The sequence below is a fragment of the Protopterus annectens genome, chromosome 2.part0 (genome assembly GCF_019279795.1).
Source record: "Protopterus annectens isolate FY-2018-M chromosome 2.part0, PAN1.0, whole genome shotgun sequence".
Classification (NCBI taxonomy): domain Eukaryota; kingdom Metazoa; phylum Chordata; order Ceratodontiformes; family Protopteridae; genus Protopterus; species Protopterus annectens.
The window spans coordinates 237,135,791-237,157,314 of NC_056728.1; the positions used below are offsets into that span (position 1 = coordinate 237,135,791).

Consider the following 21,524-nt stretch of genomic DNA (forward strand, 5'->3'; position numbering starts at 1 on the left):
CTGTTTAATGACCTCACAATATTTATTGATGGCACTAGAGTAAGGTAGAGAGACTCTTAAAGTATCTCTCACAGCTACAGTTGCTTGTTGAACATCAGGTGGACTGTGGTTGCCAAAACAGGCTCTACGTTCCCCTTCCCCTTTCTTCCCATGCAGCATTAATTTGGGAATCAATCTCTGTCTCTTTGTAGCCTCTATCTAAAAAGTCACGCTTGAGAGAGTCAAGTGCAGATTTATACAGTAATGAGATTGCACAATGATGACATCCAGTTGGGTTTAGCACTACCTTACTCTAGTGACATCAATAAATATTCTGAGGTCATTAAACAGAATTGGAATATCCTGCACACAATAGATGAATTGAAAGGGACTATAGACAGTACACCAAATTTTGCATTTAAAAACAATAAGTCCTTGAAGAAACATTTGTGCTACAAATCACAACTTTGTATCAAAGGGCCTCAGTCTACTAGGCATGGGACTTTTTCCTGTAGATCCTGTTCAGCCTATAAGTATATACTTGCGGTCTTAACCTACATACATCCTCACGTTAACTTTAAAATCAAATTTGATTTTTATGCTGACTGCAGAACTCCAAATATTGTTTATTTTGCAAGCTGCCAGGTCTGTCATGCCTTCTACATAGGCAAAACTAACAGACCACTGAAGTACAGGATTCGCAAACACTATTTGGACTTTAGGAACCAGAAAGACACAAATGCCTTACATTGGTTTGCATGGCTCAGAACACACCTTTAAGTTTTTTGTACTCCATGTTTTCAATGTTAGTATTAGAGGGGGTGATAGATCTAATAAAACAGAAAGGGCTGAACAGAAATGGATCTAGCTCTTGAATGAAGAGAAACTGCCTGGCTTAAATGGAGTTTCTAGCCTTAAACCATTCTTGAAAGCATGCCTGCTTAAACATTAATGTTGTTTTTAATCTTAGATTTTATTTGTATTGTTTCCCTTGTATTTATAACAATTGTTACATTGCTTGTGTATGTGTGTACATTTTAGTTAATTCATCAGATTTGCATATGATAGCTGATTGGTTTTGCTTTCTTTTTAAACTCGTGTCTTTCTACTTGTTTATTAGTCTGAAGAAGCGATAGTGTTAACGCGAAAGCGCTCACTTTTATTACTTTTTATTTTGTTTAATAAATAGAGGTTTTTGCCCAGCCGTGTTGGTTCGGTACTTGTTTTTTTACTTCAAGTTTACAGAGTTTTCTTGTACCTCACCTTTCACCTGTTCCTGTGTATTTTTGCTTTTTCTGAACTCTTGATATTTAAAGTTGCAAGAAAATCAACAGGAAAACTAAAATTAGGAAGAAGAAGGTGGGAGTTATATTTATGTTGTCTGTTCACTCAGAACTGCGTACACTTAGTGTAGGCATTAATGAATCCCAGGGACTATTTATAATATATGTATAAGGAATAATGGACACTTTATTAAGAACGCAGGATAAATGGGCAATTTGTTTGCAGACAATTTTTTTTGCAGGTACTGGGCCCTTTGTTCCTTGGACTGCTATTGAAGCACAGGGTGTTTGCTTATACTATTCCTGTTGATAACATTAGAAAAACATTGAAATCTATTAAGCTAAACTCATCTGCTGGCCCAGGAGGCCTGGACATTTGTTCCTGATTAGTATTGTGAATAACCTGACTTTATGCTTGCTCAATTTGTTTCAGCCGCCCCTTTAGTATGGCTATGCTCCCAATATGTGGTTCCTATTCCTTTGTGATGATTATAGGCCTGTTAGCTTGACCTGTATCTTTGGTAAATGTTTGTTCTATGTGTTCTACATCCTATTTTCAGTACAGCTTCTTTGATTCTAATTTATTTAACATAATTTTGTACATTCAACTTTATTAGCACTTTAATATACCAATGACTCCTGTACATAGTGTTTTTTCCCTGTACGCCTTTTTCTAGAATGTACTTTACTCTTATACAGATGTATACTCTTTCTGATGTAAATTGTCTTAGCATTAATATTAATTTGCTCAGACATTCAGCTGTTTTCAGATGATATATGCTCAAAAGCATTCAAGTGTATTGTTGACAAAGTGGGTTTTTTGTCAGGGTGTTCAAAAAATGAATACAGTCAGTCTAAGACTGAAGTTTAAAACTAATTTGTTTCTAAATCAAATTGGTTATCAGAGTAAGATGTGATCAGTATAACATGCATAATGAACTAAGCAATTCAAACAATTAAGCAGTCAAAATACAGATTTTAAAAAGTGTGTCTTTGTTGTTAAAGTGCATTGCAGCATGCTGTGCCGTTAAAGACGTTCACAGAAGGAGATATGATTTGAAAAATTTTGTGCATAAAACAGTGTGTAAGTGAGACAAAGTGAAATAACCTTTATTTTCATGTAGAAAACTTTATGTAAGTGAGATAACCTTTATTTTCAAGATCCACGCTGTTGTAGTCTTTTAATATTATATAATGTCTATTATGAATGAAAAAGTCCAGTCTCTTTATCCCTCTGATTTTTTGCTTTTACTTTAGTTTTCAAATACAGTTAAATATCCCAAAACTATATTCATAAAACAGAAATGGACAGTAAAAATACACTGCGTCCCTCATACATAAATAAGGAGAAGGAAACATGAATGCAGATGATTACTTTTTATTCCGCTGAACTGATGATTAACAGCAAATGATTTTGCATTTAAAAGAACTCTGTGATACGCTTAAAGGAGCTGACTCTAGGGCTTGTGGCACCCCAATCACTGAACTTCCGATACTCGCCAGGTCTCAGGAAGTACTGCCTTCCCCTGTAGCTAGGCTGCTCGTAGAAGAGCCAGTAACCATCCATTACACTGCAGGAGTGGATGTCCTGGTAACGGAATCGATCATAGACAGATGGGCAGTCGTCTGTGAACTCCATCATCTGGCCTCCAAATTCAGGCTTCTCATAGACTCTTAGTCGATATGAACCTCTGTGCTGCAAAACAATAAAAATTATGAAAATATTATTCAGTCATCATCACCTAGTCATAAAGTCAATCTAGTGCTTAGTCACGTACTGCTAAATTTGGGTCGTCTGTAAGTTAAAGTCCCAATAAAACAATATAGTTATATTGCCCATACCTCTCAACCACAAGAAATCTGGACAAAACCTAAAATAATGGGGTGACAAAGGCCCAACAATAGGGACAGTTTTTAAATATTGCTCATATAAACTTAGAAAATTGCTAGAATAATAGAGTTTGTGTTACCATGCATGATATTAAGTCTGAAACTCAAATACATGTCATTATTTAATGACTTTAATCCTTAGTGATTTGGCAGAAAACCACAAATGTTATGAGGAGCAGACTAAAAATATGAGGCAAAAATATGGACGTTCTGCGAACATCTGTACAGTTGAGAGGTATGTAAATTTTATTGCCCATTAAAGCAATCTATTTATATGGGCAATAACCATTTTTATTCATACTCTCTGAAGATAAGCAGTGTGACTGAAACCTGATCCTCCACACACTCTGATAAGAATTCAAAAAGAGATTTAAGAAAGTACAATATATTTAACATTCAAAGGAAGTATAACATTAAAATAAAACTACACATGCACAGACTTCTAATTTTTGTAAAGAAAAAATACGACTTACTCAGCTAGGTTGTTGTTTAAAACAGGCCAACAATTAGACATACTGTCCCACAGACAATAAGGTGATTATGTTTTATTATGGGTTCTCCTGCCACTTTGGAGAAAGAAAAAGTATTTTTGGTGACCTTCTAAATGTAACCTAAGAAAGAAGTACCCCTGTCAACCTCACAAACACACACAAAGGCCATCATCTTCCATGAAACCGTCATCAAAAGTGTCCCAGTGCCCTAGTTCAAAAGCTCATAAGGCAAACTTCCATACAATCTGACATCATAGTCATTGGTGAGTCCTGTATGAGACACACTGATGCACCACTCATCAAGCTGTGCACAGAGAAAGTCATGGTCAAATGCTTATCAAGTGCCAGGATTTGCCATATCACACAGGCAGTCAAGTCCTTGCAACACAAGTACATAGGTGTAAATGACTTGAGACATACCTCCCTGCACTATATTGAGGGAGACACGATGGAACTCTCAGAATATATGTCCAAGGCAGGTATAAACCTAGCCTTGAGTGCATTTTACCATCACCAAAAATGGTGCCACAATATAAACAAAAGATTATTGACTTCAACAATTGGCTTAGTATCTGGTGTCATTCAGTGGGGACTCTACTTAGGAGGAGATGGCAGACAGTACTAATGGCTTTTGCTAGGGATGGCCTGCACCTATCCCCCAAGGCTTTTGAATGTTTGTTAAAATTTTGTCTACACTTATAGTGCCTTTTTTAGGCAATGTCAGGCTTCAAAAGCTTCCAACATAACAAAACGTAATCTGGATAACATAAAGGTATTGTTGCTCAATACAAGTAGTCTAAAAAAAAAAAAGAAAAATTGCACTCCCTACAACCGCTCTGTTCACTAGAAAATATCAATATATATATATATACATCATTATGGAGATGTGGTTCAAGACCACTGAGAACACCCCATCCATGCAAGGTTTCAATGTCTATCAGATCTTCAGGCTCACCGCAATAGTTGAAGACACTAAAGGAGGTGGTGTTTCCATCATATCTGTGGATCTGTAGAAAAGACTTCAACTCCAGACTAGTTAGACAAGGTAACAGTCTGGAACTTCTCCATATCCAATTTAGCATTAATAAGACCCCTTATCACATCATGGCTATCTATAGGACCCCCTCTATGTCCCCCTCATCCCATAACTCCTACCTAATAAGTATGGAGTCACTATGTATTAAGCTAAAAAACACTATTCTCCTCGGCAACTTAACTATCTCCCCTTTACTGGGAGATGTATACATCCTCTAACATGTATACCCAGAGATTTCTGGACTTCATCAATACAAATTCTCTGGACCAGTTAGTCTGCACCCCAACCAGGGGCAACGTAATCCTGGATTGGTCCTTACCAATATGGGACAGCTATGCTCCCTACCAATTGTAATTCCCTCCCTGGTTAAATCAGACCACAGATCAGTCACATTCACCATAAGGCTGAAGCCAGAAGAATTCTCCAGTACCTTACTATTCAGAGATTATGCCAGGGCTAATTTACTGGAACTGAGTGATGACTTGCCGAAATTCAACATCCCCTTCAAACTCAGTGACCTCACTGCTTATGTGGAATCCTTTACTGCTAAATTCTATGCACAGGCATGTAGCTGCTTATATGCATCTGTTCCTTATTTTTACTAGTTATTGCTTCTAGCAATTTATATATAGCACTTTTTATTGCCCGCTGCATACCTTGTACTGTATTTTATTGCTATTAACTAATTTGTGTGGTTAAACTAAAATTGTCTGCTTTACAGGGCCTGATAAATAAGGATTTTACTGTCACACTGTTTGTAAAGCCTTTTAGCTAGTTTCACTGTGTGAAAGGTATTAATGGGAAATTTTCTCTACTTGTTAAGCGCTTATTTGTTTGTTCTGATTTCCTTTCAAGGAGTGTATCATATAACTGATTTGTTTGCAGTTAAAAGCATTCTGTAGAGTCTCCTTGCTCTGTTTAAAACTTTAATTTTTTAGCTCACTGCTGTTCTTCTGCTGTGATAAACATTTCTGCAGTGTTTACTGTCTACAAGAGTGTAGTTCAGTAGCTGTAGTATTGTCCCACTTCAGATTTGCTGTCTCTGGGCCTGTTTGTTTTTGCAGTGGTTGTTCTGAGCACATGACCAGGCCATCTTGAATTAGCAGAAGCTTTTCTTTACCTTTATGGCAGGATTATGTTGATTGTCTGCTGGCTGGTGGAGGTTGGGTGGTCTAGGGCTTGGAGTAAACACTCATTTTTTTGAGTTTTTTTTTTAAAAAGTTGTTTAAGGTTGTATCTTTTGGTATTTAAGCCCCAACTTTGAGAGGATTTCTGTCTATACACACTGAGCCAAGTGGAGGAGGGGCATTGACTACAACTCTGATCTGAGATATATAACAATAAGTATCCTGTTTTTTTGCTTATTTTTACTAGTTATTGCTTTTAGCAATTTATGTATAGCACTTTTTATTACCTTCTGCATACTTTTTACTGTATTTTATTGCTATTAACGAATCTGCATGGTTAAACTAAAACTGTCTGCCTTACAGGGCCTGATAAATAAAGTGTTTACTGTCACACTATTTGTAAAGCTTTTTAGCTAGTTTCAGTGTGTGAAAGGTATTAACGGGAAATTTTCTCTACTTGTTAAGCACCTATTTGTTTGTTCTGATTTCCTGTCAATGATGTATCATATAACTGATTTTTTTGCAGTTAAAAGCATTCTGTAGAGTCTTCTTGCTCCTTTATCTGTTTAAAACCTTCATTTTGTGGCTCATTGCTGTTCTTCTGCTGTGATAAACATTTCTGCAGTGTTTACTGTCTGAAAGAGTGTAGGCTAGTAGCTGTAGTATTGTTCCTCACCCTCCCTCCCTGTTGGTGGCTTGCTGTTATACTTGGTGGCTTTGCAGTTGCCTGCCCCTACTGTAAATTTGATTTGGGACACTCCTCCCAGTCTAGTGTTATTAGCTCATTCTACCTAATACAGAGAGAACATTTGAGAAGGCCAACCCACTTAATTTCCTAACCTTGAATTATCTTCTACTTCTCCTCTCTCCCTTTCCTTTACAAAAAAAAACTTTGCTAGAATCTCCATGTGTTCTGCTTAACTGTAACAAAAAAAATATGTTTGTTTCCTGCCTTTCCTGTAACTAGTCTAGTCCTGATACAGATTTGCTGTACCCAGGACTGTTTGTAAGCTCCTGAGGCCCCCAAGCCTTTCTGTGTTGGAGGGAAGCCTTCTAGCTTATCAGTGGGAGTGGTAAACACTAGGTAACCTATCTAACACATAAGGAGTGGTTCTGGCCCAGAAATTGTAGTTATTGGCCATTTGGGCAATTTTTTCATCTCTCTCAACTTTCTGATTTAAAAGCTCGCATTTGCACTTGTTTCCCCCTTTCCTGTAATTAGTCTAGTCCAGATACAGATTTGCTATATCCAGGACTGTTTGTAAGCTCCTGAGGCCCCCAAGCCTTTCTGTGTTGGAGGAAAGCCTGATAGCTTATCAGTGGGAGTGGTAAGCACTAGGTAACCTATCTACCACATAAGGAGTGGTTTCTGGCCCAGAAATTGTAGTTATTGGCCATTTGAGCAATTTATCCATCTCTCTCAACTTTCTGATTTAAAAGCCCGCATCTGCACTTGTTTCTTTCCTGTAACTAGCCTAGTTCAGATACAGATTCTTAGTTTTAGCACTTGAATTTGCTTATTCATGCTCAGCACTTGTTCAGAACTTGTTGTAAGCACTAAATAAGCTACAAATTACTACAGCACTCAACCTTCCTCATTACCTAGAGGAAAATAGTTTTTGTACTTACTTTCCTCACTTGCTTAGAAAAAAAAAACAGTTCTTGTACTCACTTTCCTCACTTGTCTAGAGAAAATAGTTTTTTATTCAGGCATGTCCAAGGGTCAGCTCACAGTGTTTTCTCCTGTATTTCTGATGAATCTGGCCATCTTGGGACAATTTAGCAATTGCCTCATGTACACAGACAACCTTCTCCTCCTACTATCTAAGACTACAACCTGTGAGAGATGCACTTATCTAGCCAAACTGGAGGTAAAGCTCTCTCCAAACAAGACTGAACTTGACAGTCAAGAGGAGAAGGTAAACACTTGCACCACACCACACTCATCACATAGTCCCACTAAAACTACACCACCAAAATCCACACATAGAAACACAAAAACATTTGCGGAGGCTCTCAATAATAATCTGCTCAAGCAACAGAGACCTCCAAAGCAGAAATGCAAGCATCCTCCACCCCAACACAACTCAAATGACACATAGCCCACAGACTCAGTGTGCCACTCAACCACAGCCCATAAGGCAAAACAATGTACTCAACATACTAGTCATGGGTGACTCTATAGTCAGGCACACTGATGTCCCACTCACCAGGCTAAACAAGGAAAAGTTTACTGTCAGCTGTGTGTCGGGTGCCAGGATCCGTCACATAACACACACACTCAGGTCACTCCACAACAAGTACAAATATGACTCTGTCATTGTCCATGTTGGTGTGAATGACCTGAGACATACCTCCCTGGACTACATGAAAAGAGACATGGAAGAGCTCTCTGATCTTGTAGCCCAGGCAGGTATGACCCTAGCCCTGAGTAGCATCCTGCCATCGCCCAGAATAATACCGCAGTACAAGGACAAAATGATTGACTTCAACAATTGGTTAAGCTTCTGGTCTCATTCTAAGGGGATCCAGTATCTGACTGCCTGGGATGACATGGTCGACACACCATGATGCTTTGCCAGAGATGGCCTGTACCTGTCACCCCTGGGATTCCAGATACTGGCTAAGGCTCTTGCCGCCCTTATATTGCCTTTTTAGGCAAGGTTCAAATGACAAATTCACCACCATAACAGGAACAGGCAAGCAAAAACTGAGGGTAATGCTACTTAATGCTAGAAGTCTAAATCTCAAAATGCACTCCCTTGAGGCACTCCTTAAAATGGAGAACATTGATATCTGTGCTGTGATTGAGACCTGGTTCAAGGCTCTGGAGAGCACCCCTGCATTACCAGGCTATAACTCATACCATACTTTTCGGCCATCTAACCTGGACCAAAACACCAAATGCAGAGGTGTGCCCATATTCATTAAGGATATCCACACATCCAGGCTAGTTGCTCAGCATAATGCATCCGAGGTTATCCAAGTGCAACTAACTCTGGGCAAAACTGCAATCCAAATTGTAGCTTGCTACAGATCCCCCACCATGCCCCAGGATTCACACTCCTCTTTTCTTGATATACTGGAAAATATTAGGGTTCAACCAAACACCCTAATAATGGGCGATTTCAACTACCCCACCATTAACTGGGTAAACTACATGTACCAACTCCTTCGCTCAATGCTTTCTGGAATTCATAAATTCCATTGCCCTGAATCAACTTATCCACACCCCCACCAGGGGCAACAGTATCCTAGACCTAGTCATTACCAACATGACTGATCGGTGTTCCACACCTGAAGTCAACTCCTCGTCGGTCAGATCTGACCATAAGCTAATCACCCTAGATATCCACATCCCGCCCCCACCCCCCATTAAGGAAACCATGGTAAAAAATTTCTCCAAAACCAACTTCATGTTTCTTAAGACAGAAGTGGTGAACTTCATGACACCCATGCAGATGGACAATACAGTTACGACTGCTGAATCCTACACAAATGCACTGTATAAGCACTTGCATGAGTGCATGGATCTTGCTATCCCAAACAGGACCAAGACGCTATCCTCCAAAAAAAGGAAGACAATCTGATGGTCCCCTGCCATAAGCAAACTCTACAACAGAAGGAAGAAACTGTTGCAAAAGAGAGTAAAATCCCATGAGTGGAGGAGCTCCCTGGTCAGCCTCAGTAAGAAGCTGAGATCCCTTATAAGATCCTCCAAAGCTAGCTATGAAAACAAAATTGCCACTGATTCTAGGGACAACCACAAAGCATTCTATAGCTATGTCAAGAATCTCAGTGGCAACACCCAGATCTGCTCTGAGTTACAGCATAACGGCATGAAAATTACATAACCAACTGATATTTACAACATCCTGGCAGACAGGTTCACTGCTAACTTTATCCCTCTCTCACCCCCTAAAGGGCCCATAACTATACAGGAAGAATGCTGAGTCCCTGTAATCACAACTACGCAGGTAAAAGCTGCATTCTCTAAAGCCAAAAAACACAGCATCCATGGGACTGGACAACATCCCAGTTTTATATGAACTTCAGAATGAACTGGCTCCCTACCTAAGCACCATGTTCAGTCATAGCCTCACATCAGGGTTTGTGCCCACTGAATGGTGGACAGCAACAGTTATCCCACTCCACAAAGGGGGAGCTATCGCCCTATTAGCATGAGGAGTCTGGTCTGTAAGGCCATAGAATGTATCATCATGGAACTCATAAACAAAGATATTGGTAACCTCCAAACTCTGGTCCCCACCCAGTTCGGGTTTGTCAAAGGCAGATCATGCCTCCTGAACCTGATCAACTTCTTTGAGGCAGTCACCAAAGCCGTAGAAGAGGATAAGGTGGTTCACACAGCCTATCTTGACCTTGCCAAGGCTTTCGTCACAATCCCCCATTCTGGAATTGTAGCTAAACTCACTAAACTAGGTATAAATCCCTACGTCACAAGATGGGTTGCCAACTGGCTCACTGACAGAATCCACACTGTAAACGTTGCAGACTCCAAATCTGACTTCAAACCAGTGACAAGTGGAGTACCACAGGGTTCAGTCTTGGGACCTCTCCTGTTTGGTATCTACTTCTATGAAGTACAGGCTAACACAGAAGGCCTTTGGCTAACAAAGTTCGCAGATGATTGCAAACTAGGAACCATAGTCAAGTCCCCAAATGATGTGGACATTCTACAGAAGGGCCTCACTGAGACAGATGCCTGGTGTCAGAGCCATGACCTCAAGCTCAATCCCAAAAAGTGCATTGTCACCCCCTTTGGTAAAAACTCTGTACCCAAGAACTACCACATAGGCGGCAGTCTACTTAATGCCAAATGTGTGATAAGAGACCTTGGGACCCAGGTGGAGAGTAGTCTCTCCTTTGATAATCACATCACCACAGTAGTCAGGAAATCCTTCTACAAGGCACACCTCATCACAAAAGGGTTCTCATCCAGGAAAAAACAGGTCATTGTTCCCTCTACTCGACACTCATTAGACCCATTATAGAGTACAATGTCCCTTTTGGAATGTACCTCACAAGACATCTGCAGCAGTTGGAAAGGCCAGAGAAGTACCTCACAAAGAGGATTAATGGCCTCAAACAGATGCTCTACACTGACCGTCTCAAAAAACTCCAGCTTTATTCCGTAGCATATCGTCTATTCCGAGGTGATCTCTGCGGGTCTATATCATATGAGCGAATCGCACAAATTACGAACGCTCATAATATCGAACATACCGGACCTCGAACTTCCTATTGTGGGGGGGGGGCTGTACCTCCCACCCCCCCACTAAATATATTCCAACTCTGAGATCGCACTACAGTGAAGAAAGGGCAAATATCTCATTCTTCACTGTACCGCGATCTCAGAAAAAGCACTTCGTGGTCCGGTACGTTCGATATTATTATAATTTGTGCAATTTGCTCATATGATATAGACCTGATCTCTGCCTAACATTAAAGTAACTAAACTAAGCAAAACTAAACCCACCAATGTGGGGGGCTTTGCCCCCCACACCCCCTAACTAAATATACTAACTCTGAAAACGCACTACCGTGGGGGTAAGGGTTAAAGTTCAACAGGATGGCCAAGCAGTTACTTACTTCGCGTGAAACGTCAGTCTTCCAGATGTTGGTTTTCTGAAGTTGTCTGTCTTCTCATCTTGGGCAACTGGGTGTCGGGTAAGTAAGCGGTCAGCCTACTGAAGTAGACATATATATGTGTGTCTGTATATGTATATGTTTATATACGCTTGTATATGTATATCCATATATGTATAATATTTTGGCAAATATAACCTACCAATAGCATTTAGAGGCTCAGCTTTGTCTCAGATCAACTGTATTATTTTTCAATTGAATGTGATCATTTGTCATATGACCTATTCTATATTGCTTACAATGACTGTTACACTTTGAAAAGTTTGTTTTTTAACTAATTTAAGGCATTTCTTTAGCTCTGAGTGTCAGTAAACACTACAGCAAATTGACACTTGAGATAATATGTCAGCTGTTGATTTTAGACTGCTGAAATGATGAACATTCTGATGGGAACATAAAAATTTGAATATGCTTAGTGATTAGTGGCAGCACAGTCAGTTTTATTCATTGCAAGGATGTTTGTGTCTGGCTTTACAACTTCCAAATCCTTCAAAAGACATATAATGGCTGAGAGCAAATTGTCTGCCGTCATATTTTGGCACATTACTTTATATGAGGATGGACAGGATTAGGAATAAGTATATTAGAGGGTCAGCCCAGGTTGGAAGGTTTGGAGACAAAGCCAGAGAGGCAATATTACGTTGGTTTGGACATGTGCTGAGGAGGGATGCAGAGTATATAGGGAAAAAGATACTAAGGATGAAGCTGCCAGGTAACAGCAAAAGAGGGAGACCTAAGATAAGGTTTATGGATGTGGTGAGAGAGGACATGCAGGTGGTTGGTGTGACAGAGCAAGTTACAGAGGACAGGAAGAAATGGAAACTGGTGATCTGCTGTGGCAACCCATAACGGGAACAGCCAAAAGAAGAAGAAGACTTTATATGCACTAACAGGGATGATAATACTATGTATCCTGTGCAGTTACAATATACCGTTTTTTTTTTTTTTTTTATTGATTCATTCATATGGTAACCAGGTAAAACTCACACAGTCAAAATTCCTCTTTTCAGGAACAGGTCAGAAACACTAGTCTGCTAAGTGACTTGATTAATGTCATGTAGTATGTAAGCAGGGTCTGAGAGAATCAAACTCACTACTGTATAGGATGAAGCTCATTAGCATTTTATAACCTTAACCCAGTGTGCTATGCTGTATATATATATATATATATATATATATATATATATATATATATATATATATACAGACACACACATATATATATATATATATATATATATATATATATAATTCTAAATACAAAAACTCATAAAATAAACTCACTAATATATAAACTCAAAATTCATATCAGCAAGATGATATGGCCGAAATTCCAAAAACTCAAAGATTTTGAATGGAGATCGCGGTACAGTGAGGATCGGGAAATTTACCATTTTCCTCACTGAAGTATGATCTCGGAGTTGGTATGTATAATTTGCAGGTGGTGTGGGGGGTGCACGGGGGTTGTCCCTTGCAAAAATGTAAAAAAATGAGAGATTTTTGTGTTTTTTTTTAATGTTCAAATTTTCAGAAATTCGATCATATCATCTCACTGATATGATTTTCAAGTTTCTGAAATATATATATATATATATATATATATATATATATATATATACATTCACAGATGTTTAGATATACCCTTCAGCTATGGGAGTGGGTCATTTGTGGGTGCATAAGTATCTTTTAATTATGCAGTGAAATGTCAAACACGAAAAGACAAGGACACTAACAAGCAGAAACAAGCCACCTACAGCACTACCACTTGCTGATGACTGCTACCTCTACCCCAGTAACTGGATGTGACTTAAATATGAACCATATGATTCATTTGTATCCTTCTGTGGTAAATGTCATTTTTTTTCCTTCTGAAGCAAGAGATGCATAGTGAATTTTGCCACTGCATGCAGCTTTTAGGTGTTATTGTTGGAAACAAGCTGAAACACATTGTTATGGGCAAAAAAGTTTAAATAAATTGCTTTAGGCAGTTCTTCTTGCATTTGGTTGTTTACTCATTACATCCGAGTGACGCCTTCAGGTACATCTGCAGCTACCTCCAACTGATGCCCCTAGGTTTCAAATATTTCTTGCTCATATATGCATCAATAATTCCAAAACCATGCTATGTACAAGGTTTTAAAAGATTTCATCTTAAAGCTTACACAATTGCAAACTGACCTGCATTAATATTTGATGTCTGTCTAGTGCAGGTAAAGAGATATTAAATGTTGTTTTTATGATATTAATTTATATCGATATAATTTGTGTATGTTTCTAAATATCTGAACAACAAAGTAACGCTGATTTGTCTTTAGCCTCATATGAAAAACTTGACTAGACAAGATGTTGTTGACAGTATGTGTGTAACATGAGTGGTTGCTGAGATATTGTAAGTTGTTTACAAAATAAGACAAATGTAGTAGTTACTGTGTTTACTGTGACTTATAAAATTTGTTTTAAGACCAAGAATCTAAAGATTACTACCATCTACCACTATAAAAATAGTTTTTGCTGAAGAGTTTGCCATTTATACTTCTTTCATAACCACTATGGTTCTAGAGATATGAACATTTGTTTGAAATGTGAGGACATAATTTGATTCTGTCAGAAGGTTTAGGCTCCACTCATTGGAAGTTACAGTGCAAACTTCCTGAGCTCCATTAGAGTGAATGAGTTAAAATTGTGTATGCCACTCTGGTATAGAAGATACAGCAGTCACTCAAAATGGCTGGTCCAGGTTGGGTCATGTTCTGGACAGCCAGGCATGTGAGAGTTAGCCATGGCACCCAATGACACTCCTCCTCTAGGTTGTTGATAGTGCTATATTTCTTAACTGCCTTCCATTAGATAGTATAGAGGAATATATGTTTATTCTGTTGTTAGTTGAGGTAGAGCTTCTGACTCTCAAACAATCTTAAACTGGCCATATTGTTTTTGCATAAACTCTGATTTTATTATTTGAGACATCTCACTGCCTCAAGCAAAAAGTGAGGGACTACTTGATCACTGTTTCACAGAGCTGTAGTGACCCTGAACTGAGAATAGTAAAGTAATGAGATGCAGGAGGTTCTCCACTTTCTTTATTTTCATGTGTCTTCTTTGTGTAAAACTCACATATAAGCAGAGTACATGTGTTACATGGAGTATGTGTTTAATGCAGTCAGGGCCAAACTCAGACTAGCTAGTTCTATCAATCAGGCTCAAACTCAGACTAAATATCTCTGGCAGTCAGGGCCAAAATCAGACCAGCTAGGTCTGGCAATCAGGGCTAAACTCAGAATAACTAGCTGTGGCAATCAAGGCCAAACTCATACTTACTAAGCTTTGTTAGCAAGGGCCAAAATCAAACTAACTATCTTTGGTAGTTAGGGCCAAACTGAGACTAGCTACCACTGGCAGTCAGGGCCAAACTCACACTAGCTAGCGCTGGTATTCAGGGCCAAACTCAGACTAGCTAGTGCTGGCAGTCAGGTCCAAGCTTAGGCTAGCTAGCTCTGGCAGTCAGGACCAAACTCAGGATAGCTAGCTCTGGCAGTCAGGGCCAAACTCAGACTTACTAGCTGTGACAGTCAGGGCCAAATTTAGAGAGCTAGCTCTGACAGTCAGGGCCAAACTCAGGATAGCTAGCTGTGGCAGTCAGGGCCAAACTCAGACTAACTAGCTGTGGCAGTCAGGGCCAAATTCAGACTAGCTAGCTCTGTCAGTGAGGGCCAAAGTCAGACTAGCTAGCTCTGGCATGCATTCTGAAGAGGAAGATTATTGCTGAAAGTCTATTTGACTTGTGTAATAGTGTTTCACCAGCTATTTGCTCAAAGTTGACCATACCCTAATATAGCCCTGTCCCATTAAGTTAGCCCCATCCATTCACTTGCTTCCTGCAGCCCCACCGTGTTTTGAAGGCACCAGCTGCCACTGATTTTTTATTGAGTGCTTCCTGAAGAAAGTTTCAGTTCAAGGGGTTACATCCACCAAATCAGTTTCCCACTGAAAATCACTGCTAGTATGATTTCTGTGTGCACACTGGCAGTGAGTGTGTGTGTGTGTGTGTGTGTGTGTGTGTGTGTGTGTGTGTGTGTGTGTGTGTGTGTGTGTAGTCCTTTCTCCACAGTTGAATGACTGTGACAATAGCATACTTAAATATGGGGCTGAGAGGTGTAGGGAATGCTAGTCTGTCTTGCACAACACACTTTTTATGAGCTTTTGACCAGTTGAAGTTTTAAGCATTTTTTTAATCTGGTTGAGCTTTAATCTAGTTGAAATGCAGGGAAGTACAGAAGAAGCATTATGCTGACTGCTACTATACTGGTTGTATTGATTTGTGCTTGTTTTTTATTTTAATTTATTTTATTTATTTATTGTTTGCCATTGCTACACTTAAAATGCACTGGGTTATTTTTTATTCTAAATTGATTATCAGAAGAATAGTTTGTATTTACTACATTTTGTTTTTGTATTTTAAATACTTTTTTGTCTTAAACTACTGAAGTACATATAAGTAAACAATATTATGTAAGTGAAAACAAGTTAAAGACAAAAAAAGAAAATCATAAATACAAAATCAGCAAGACAATACTTCCATTGAATATATTCAAACTCAGCTGTGCTGCATTCTTTGCCACTCTGTTATGATGATGAGCACATTATTAAAATATTTCTGTTTAGTAAATAACCTAAACATAATTTAAACCTTAACATCTTGCATTAATGACAAAAACAAGCAAAATCCAAGTGAGAACACACTAATACATCACACAGACTAGACAGCAGCATCAGACATTTACAGAAACATTATTAAACAATTGAAAAGGCTTATGAAATGTGCATCCTTGATCTTATGGATCTAAGGCTTGTGCTATCCTCTGGCAGTCATACTTTTTCCAATATTATATGCTGCATCCATTTTACATGGATACAGGGGAGATAGAATTTTGAATACATTTTAAGGGTATGCATACACAGGTATGCTACTGAAAAGCATTTTTGTTATTTACTTTAACTTGCAGCGGTAGCGTTGTTGCCTCACAGCAAGAGGTTCTCCCGTTCGATTCTCGGCTGGAGTGCGGGGAGTGCCTTCTGTGTGGAGTCTGCATGTCCTCCCCACGGTTGGGTGGGCATTCAAAAGACATGCGTAAATGGGCGTGCCTTTGTTGAAGGTTGAACATTGAGCTGGCACCTCGGCGTTCGTGAAAATCTACTGCCAATCATTAGCGGACCGGAGTTCTGCTGTGGTGACCCCTAACCAGGAAAAGCTGAAAGATAACAATAACTTTAACGAGGTAAGTGAGATGTGTCTTCTCAGATTCTTTTTTGCTGCAGACAAGGTCACATAGGATAGAGACAGTTTGGTGTGGCCAGTGATCTAAGTCTTGAGGGAAAACTGGGGCACCCAGAGAAAAAAACACAGACACATGCAGAACATTCAGCCCCCCCCCACACACACACACACAACAAGCAGAGCATATAGCCTCCACAGATCATGATTAAATCATGGGATCTAGAACTGCCAGGTGATGATCAAAGGTGAGTATCAAACAATGGCCTTTTGAACAAGTAGTGACCACATGTCATGATCAAAATCTGGTCTCTGGAACTATGAGGTAAAAACCTTAACCACTGTTCTGCCCTTCTGTATTGCCTTCATATTCCTGTGTTATTGCATAATAAATTATTGGAGTGAGATATACAGCAAACTACTTCTAATGCTTGTAACAAAATCAGAAATAATCCAATAAGGAACCTCTAGGTAACACATATAACAACCCATTAGATATGTATAACCCTAATACACCAGAAAGCAGTCTGTTTAATGCATTCCATTAAAGCAAAATATGGTGAACTCTAGCATATTTGTGAATAACTTCTTGAAATAAAAAAGCAGCTAACTTTGTTATTTTATATTACTCACTTTTCTGTATATATAATTTTATTCATCTTCCTGAAACAGAAAAAAAAAATCTGCTGGAAGGAACTTCACTTGCTCTTTGATCTTGTAGCTTTATTGTTTATATAACTGTATAGAGGTACTGTTTCTTTACATAGGACAGCCTAATATTTTCAATCTATTGTTTAAGGTAAAGGCCCACATGGGACTGAATAAGGCGCAGTAAAAAACTTCTGCCAAAAATGTACCAAGTATTAAAATAAGCTGTTCTACATGAGAGACAGAGATATTTCTGAATGACAGAATAGATGCCAGAGAAAGTATACTAGGTGAAGCATTGCCTGCTTCAGTGTGATTTATTATTATTAATATTACTATTAATGTTATTATTACTATACATATGTTCATAATAAAAGTTTCACAGCTAAATGGGTTATTCTATGTTTCTCAGAGAGAAAGTGTGTGTGAGAGAGAGAGAGAGAGAGAGAGAAAGAGAGAAAGAGAGAAAGAGGGATTGATTGGAATTGTGTGTGTGTGTGTGTGTGTGTGTGGGCGCGAGTGCACACTCATGTCTGTACACGCGCATGAGTATGAATGTGCATTAGTATGTGTGTAATATAATATATATTAATGCCCAGTTGTACACATATACGTTTGCTTCTGTAAAGCACTTTTTTTCCAACAAAGATCTTTATACGTTTTCACACATGACATAGTCAACCTTACATTTATACAAATGAAAAACAAAAAATATGACACCACTTTAGTTGCAAGCATTATACATCACTTATATTATATCCAGTCATTGTCAGTTAAGCATTATATGGCTCATTCAAATCCTGCCTCTTAAACCTTGTTCCTGCTCTGTGTATATTGTTCCCACATTTCCCATTTTTTTCCTATGTAGTTTGCTCCCTCCCTTTTCTAAAGATCCCAGTTCTAGTTGTTTTATCTGTGTTACTATGTTCACTACTTCTGGTAAAGTTTGTCTAGACTTTGATTTCCATTGTGTAGTAAAAGCACTTTTTGGCAGCAGGGAATCACTAAAGTCTTTCAGCTCATTACACACCCAAAAAATATGTTCCCAGCCACCTCTTTCTTGCCCGTCACACCTCCAAAGACTTGCTATCCACCTGAGGAAAAGTTCTTTGAATTTTCATTGAAATTAAAGGGGATTTGTGGGAATTCCAGCCTAATTCCACATTACAAGAGCAAACACTATTTTTATTGTTGTTATTACATTTTATGTTGGGTCTATATTAGGTGACTGAACACCTAAAGCTCAACACCTAAACAGCGAAAGCTGTAAACGGCCACTTCCATGAATTCTTTCATAGGGCCGATATCAGGAATCTGCCCTTTTTCCACTGTAGAGCAATCTTGGAGTTGGTATATTTAGTTAGGGGGTGTGGGGGCACAGCCCCCCTTTGAGGGGTCTGGCAGGTGAAGCCCCCCCTCTCGATTAGGGTTTGAATTTTTTTTTTTTGTCCAGCCAAGCAAATTCTTTCCCTACAAAAGAATTTGTGGAAGTGGCCATTTGATGTTTACTGCTTTCGCTGTTTAGGTGTTGAGCTTTAGGTATTCAATTACCTAAAGCTTCGACTTTATAATATAGACCCTTTATGTTTGAGCCTTGTTTTTAATTTGATAACAGTATTAGACCATGTGGACAAATAATATATAATACACCATGACCTAGCAGCTCAACTGATCATCTCAAAGACATCGGAGACTGATGTATTAGCTATCCAGGAATTTCTCTATGTTTATGCATGAAGAACCAGATTATACAGATAATTTATGATTATTTTGTCAGTATAGCCAATCTTAGTAGTGAGTTACAATCTGTGCCCTGGATTTATTGTGAAAGGGATTAAAATTAAACAGATAAATGGTGGAACTTTAGACAAATAATTTTTGAAAAGTTAGAACTGACATCTTGAAAGGAAAGGCTCTTTCCAATAGCATTCACTGGAGAGATGAACCAGAAGATGTTGAGATCAGTGGAGAAAGGAACCAGAAGAGGAGATGGAGTTCAATTCCAGACAGATTCAACTCAGTTTAAACTATGCATAAATGCAGAATGAAAAAAAAAATAATTCTTAGTTTTTCAAAGAAAACAGTGTAAATTGATTATATATTGTGCCATGACATGACTGTCATGCTAAGAATTTTTCCGATCCTATCACATAGTACTTACTTGTGGAATCAGGCGGCATGAACGGATGCAGTCATTCAATCCCATCCAGCGCTGGTACTCAGGGTAGTCACCCCTACTCAGAAAGTACTGGTACCCTCCATAATTAGGGTGCTCATAGATCATCCAGCACCCACTTTCAACTCGAATAGAATTGCAACGACTGAAGTATGAATGCAAATCAGCAGAATCATTGGCACACTCATAGTGACGCCCCTGAAAGTTCCTGTCTTCATAAAATATGATCTATGACACAAATAAAAAAAAAATAATTACAAACTTGAAGGTTGCTTGCCAAAATATCAGCTTATCTAACAGTGTATGTATGGCTGTTCAGATATAGTACCTTTCCCATTCTGGCTGTTAACGTGCTGTATCCACTCACTCAGCTGAGTTATACCAAGATGTCCCAGAGAATCGTTTTTTATACACTACGTAAATTGTTTATTATGCATTTATTATTGTTGGTTGGATTTTGTGGCAGTTGTTCAGCTAAGATGCAACCATAGACCTTTTGACAAAAAAAGCCTTGCTAACGAAATGATATCTTTGTGCCTTTTATGCTTTTGTGTTTTGTAAGCTTTGTCTTTTACAATCACTACAGAATAGGGTAGCATAATGAGAAACGTTCTAAAAGAGAGAGCGAGACAGAGAGAATGGCAATCAGCATATTTTTTTCTGTGCATTACAACAAAAGCACAGAAAAAAACTGTGATGCCACATTACACAGAGACACACTGACTCAAGCAATTCACTACAGTATAGGGGTAGAGAGCAAGCAGCATATCTCTCAACTGTCCAGATTTTTGCCTCATATTTTTGGTCCATTCCTCATAAAATGTGTGATTTTCTACCAAATCACTGAAGATTGAAGTCACTAAATAATAATATACTTTTGAGTTTCAGACTTCATATACTTCAAAAAATGCATATAATACAAACCATGTTATTCTAGCGACTTTCTAAGTTTGTAGGAGCAATATTTAAAATCTGCCCCTATTTTTGATCCTTTGTACCAGATTTCTTGTGCTAAGAGGTTGAGAGCTATGGCAAGCAGACAGTGAGAACTAAGGAGCCAGGCATTGCCAAAGTGCACACATGGACACACATGATTAACACACACATACACACACACACACACACACACACACACACACACACACACACACACACACACACACATGAGCACCATAATAGAAACCAATATTCACAAATACACACCTTTCCCAGCTACACACATGAGCACCATAATAGAAACCAATATTCACAAATACACACCTTTCCCCAGCTGCCATTATGAGTTCCATTCTACACTGGAAACACTGAAAACAGCCCCCTTCCACTGACACATCATTCTGGCCATTACTCCAAAAGAGGTGGGCAGAACAGCCCTATCCCTCCTCCTTTTCCAATGTCATCTCCAGCAGGTGCCCAAGTTGCTAATGAAATTAAGGTAAATATAGAAATTTAGATAGATCATAGTTGAGGAATTATCTTTCAATTATGACACAGCTGGCATACAGGCACGTGTATGCTCACACACACACACGCACACACACACACACACACACACACACACACACACACACACACACACACACACACACACCCCAAAGTTATTCATTAATATTTCTTGCACCGCATCATCTTTTTTTCAAGGGGGTCCCAGGAATCACATCACCAATATATTACCATAAATCCAGTTGGAAGAGTTTCTTGAAGCCTATAACAAACACAAAGAAAGGTTTAAAATGAATATATCCACAGTGCATGCTTATAAAACAATGGCAAAATACAGACTAGAAACAGCAGTGCTGATAGGAAATCTCAACATCTGTAGTAAAACATATACAATCTATAAAGACGATGCCTGCCATGTTTGAGAGAAGCTGCTTTTTATTGTTTTGTTATTCACTCAGTTTTGCATGATTTAGTAAACCATGTTTTTTTATGTAAAATGTGGTTCAAAG

The 21,524-nt window shown here is 38.7% G+C and overlaps 2 protein-coding genes across 5 annotated transcripts in view; one reads left to right on the forward strand and one right to left on the reverse strand.

The window, feature by feature from the left end:
* CCHR2.PART0H2orf80 (chromosome chr2.part0 C2orf80 homolog) overlaps nt 1-21,524 on the forward strand; it is a 438,540-nt gene that overhangs the window by 154,193 nt on the left and 262,823 nt on the right. The gene's annotated exons all lie outside the window — the stretch shown is intronic.
* On the reverse strand, nt 2,683-19,918 carry LOC122793042 (gamma-crystallin M2-like). Of its 2 annotated transcripts, none has more exons than XM_044060711.1 (3): nt 19,901-19,918; nt 19,558-19,800; nt 2,683-2,958 (listed from the first exon to the last, which is right to left on the reverse strand). In XM_044060711.1, the coding sequence occupies exons 1-3, from the start codon at nt 19,907-19,909 to the stop codon at nt 2,683-2,685; spliced, it is 528 nt and encodes a 175-aa protein (XP_043916646.1). In that variant the 5' UTR covers nt 19,910-19,918. The 2 variants fall into 2 exon arrangements, with proteins under 2 accessions (XP_043916646.1, XP_043916645.1); XM_044060710.1 differs by having other exon boundaries at nt 2,683-2,951; nt 19,554-19,800; nt 19,901-19,909.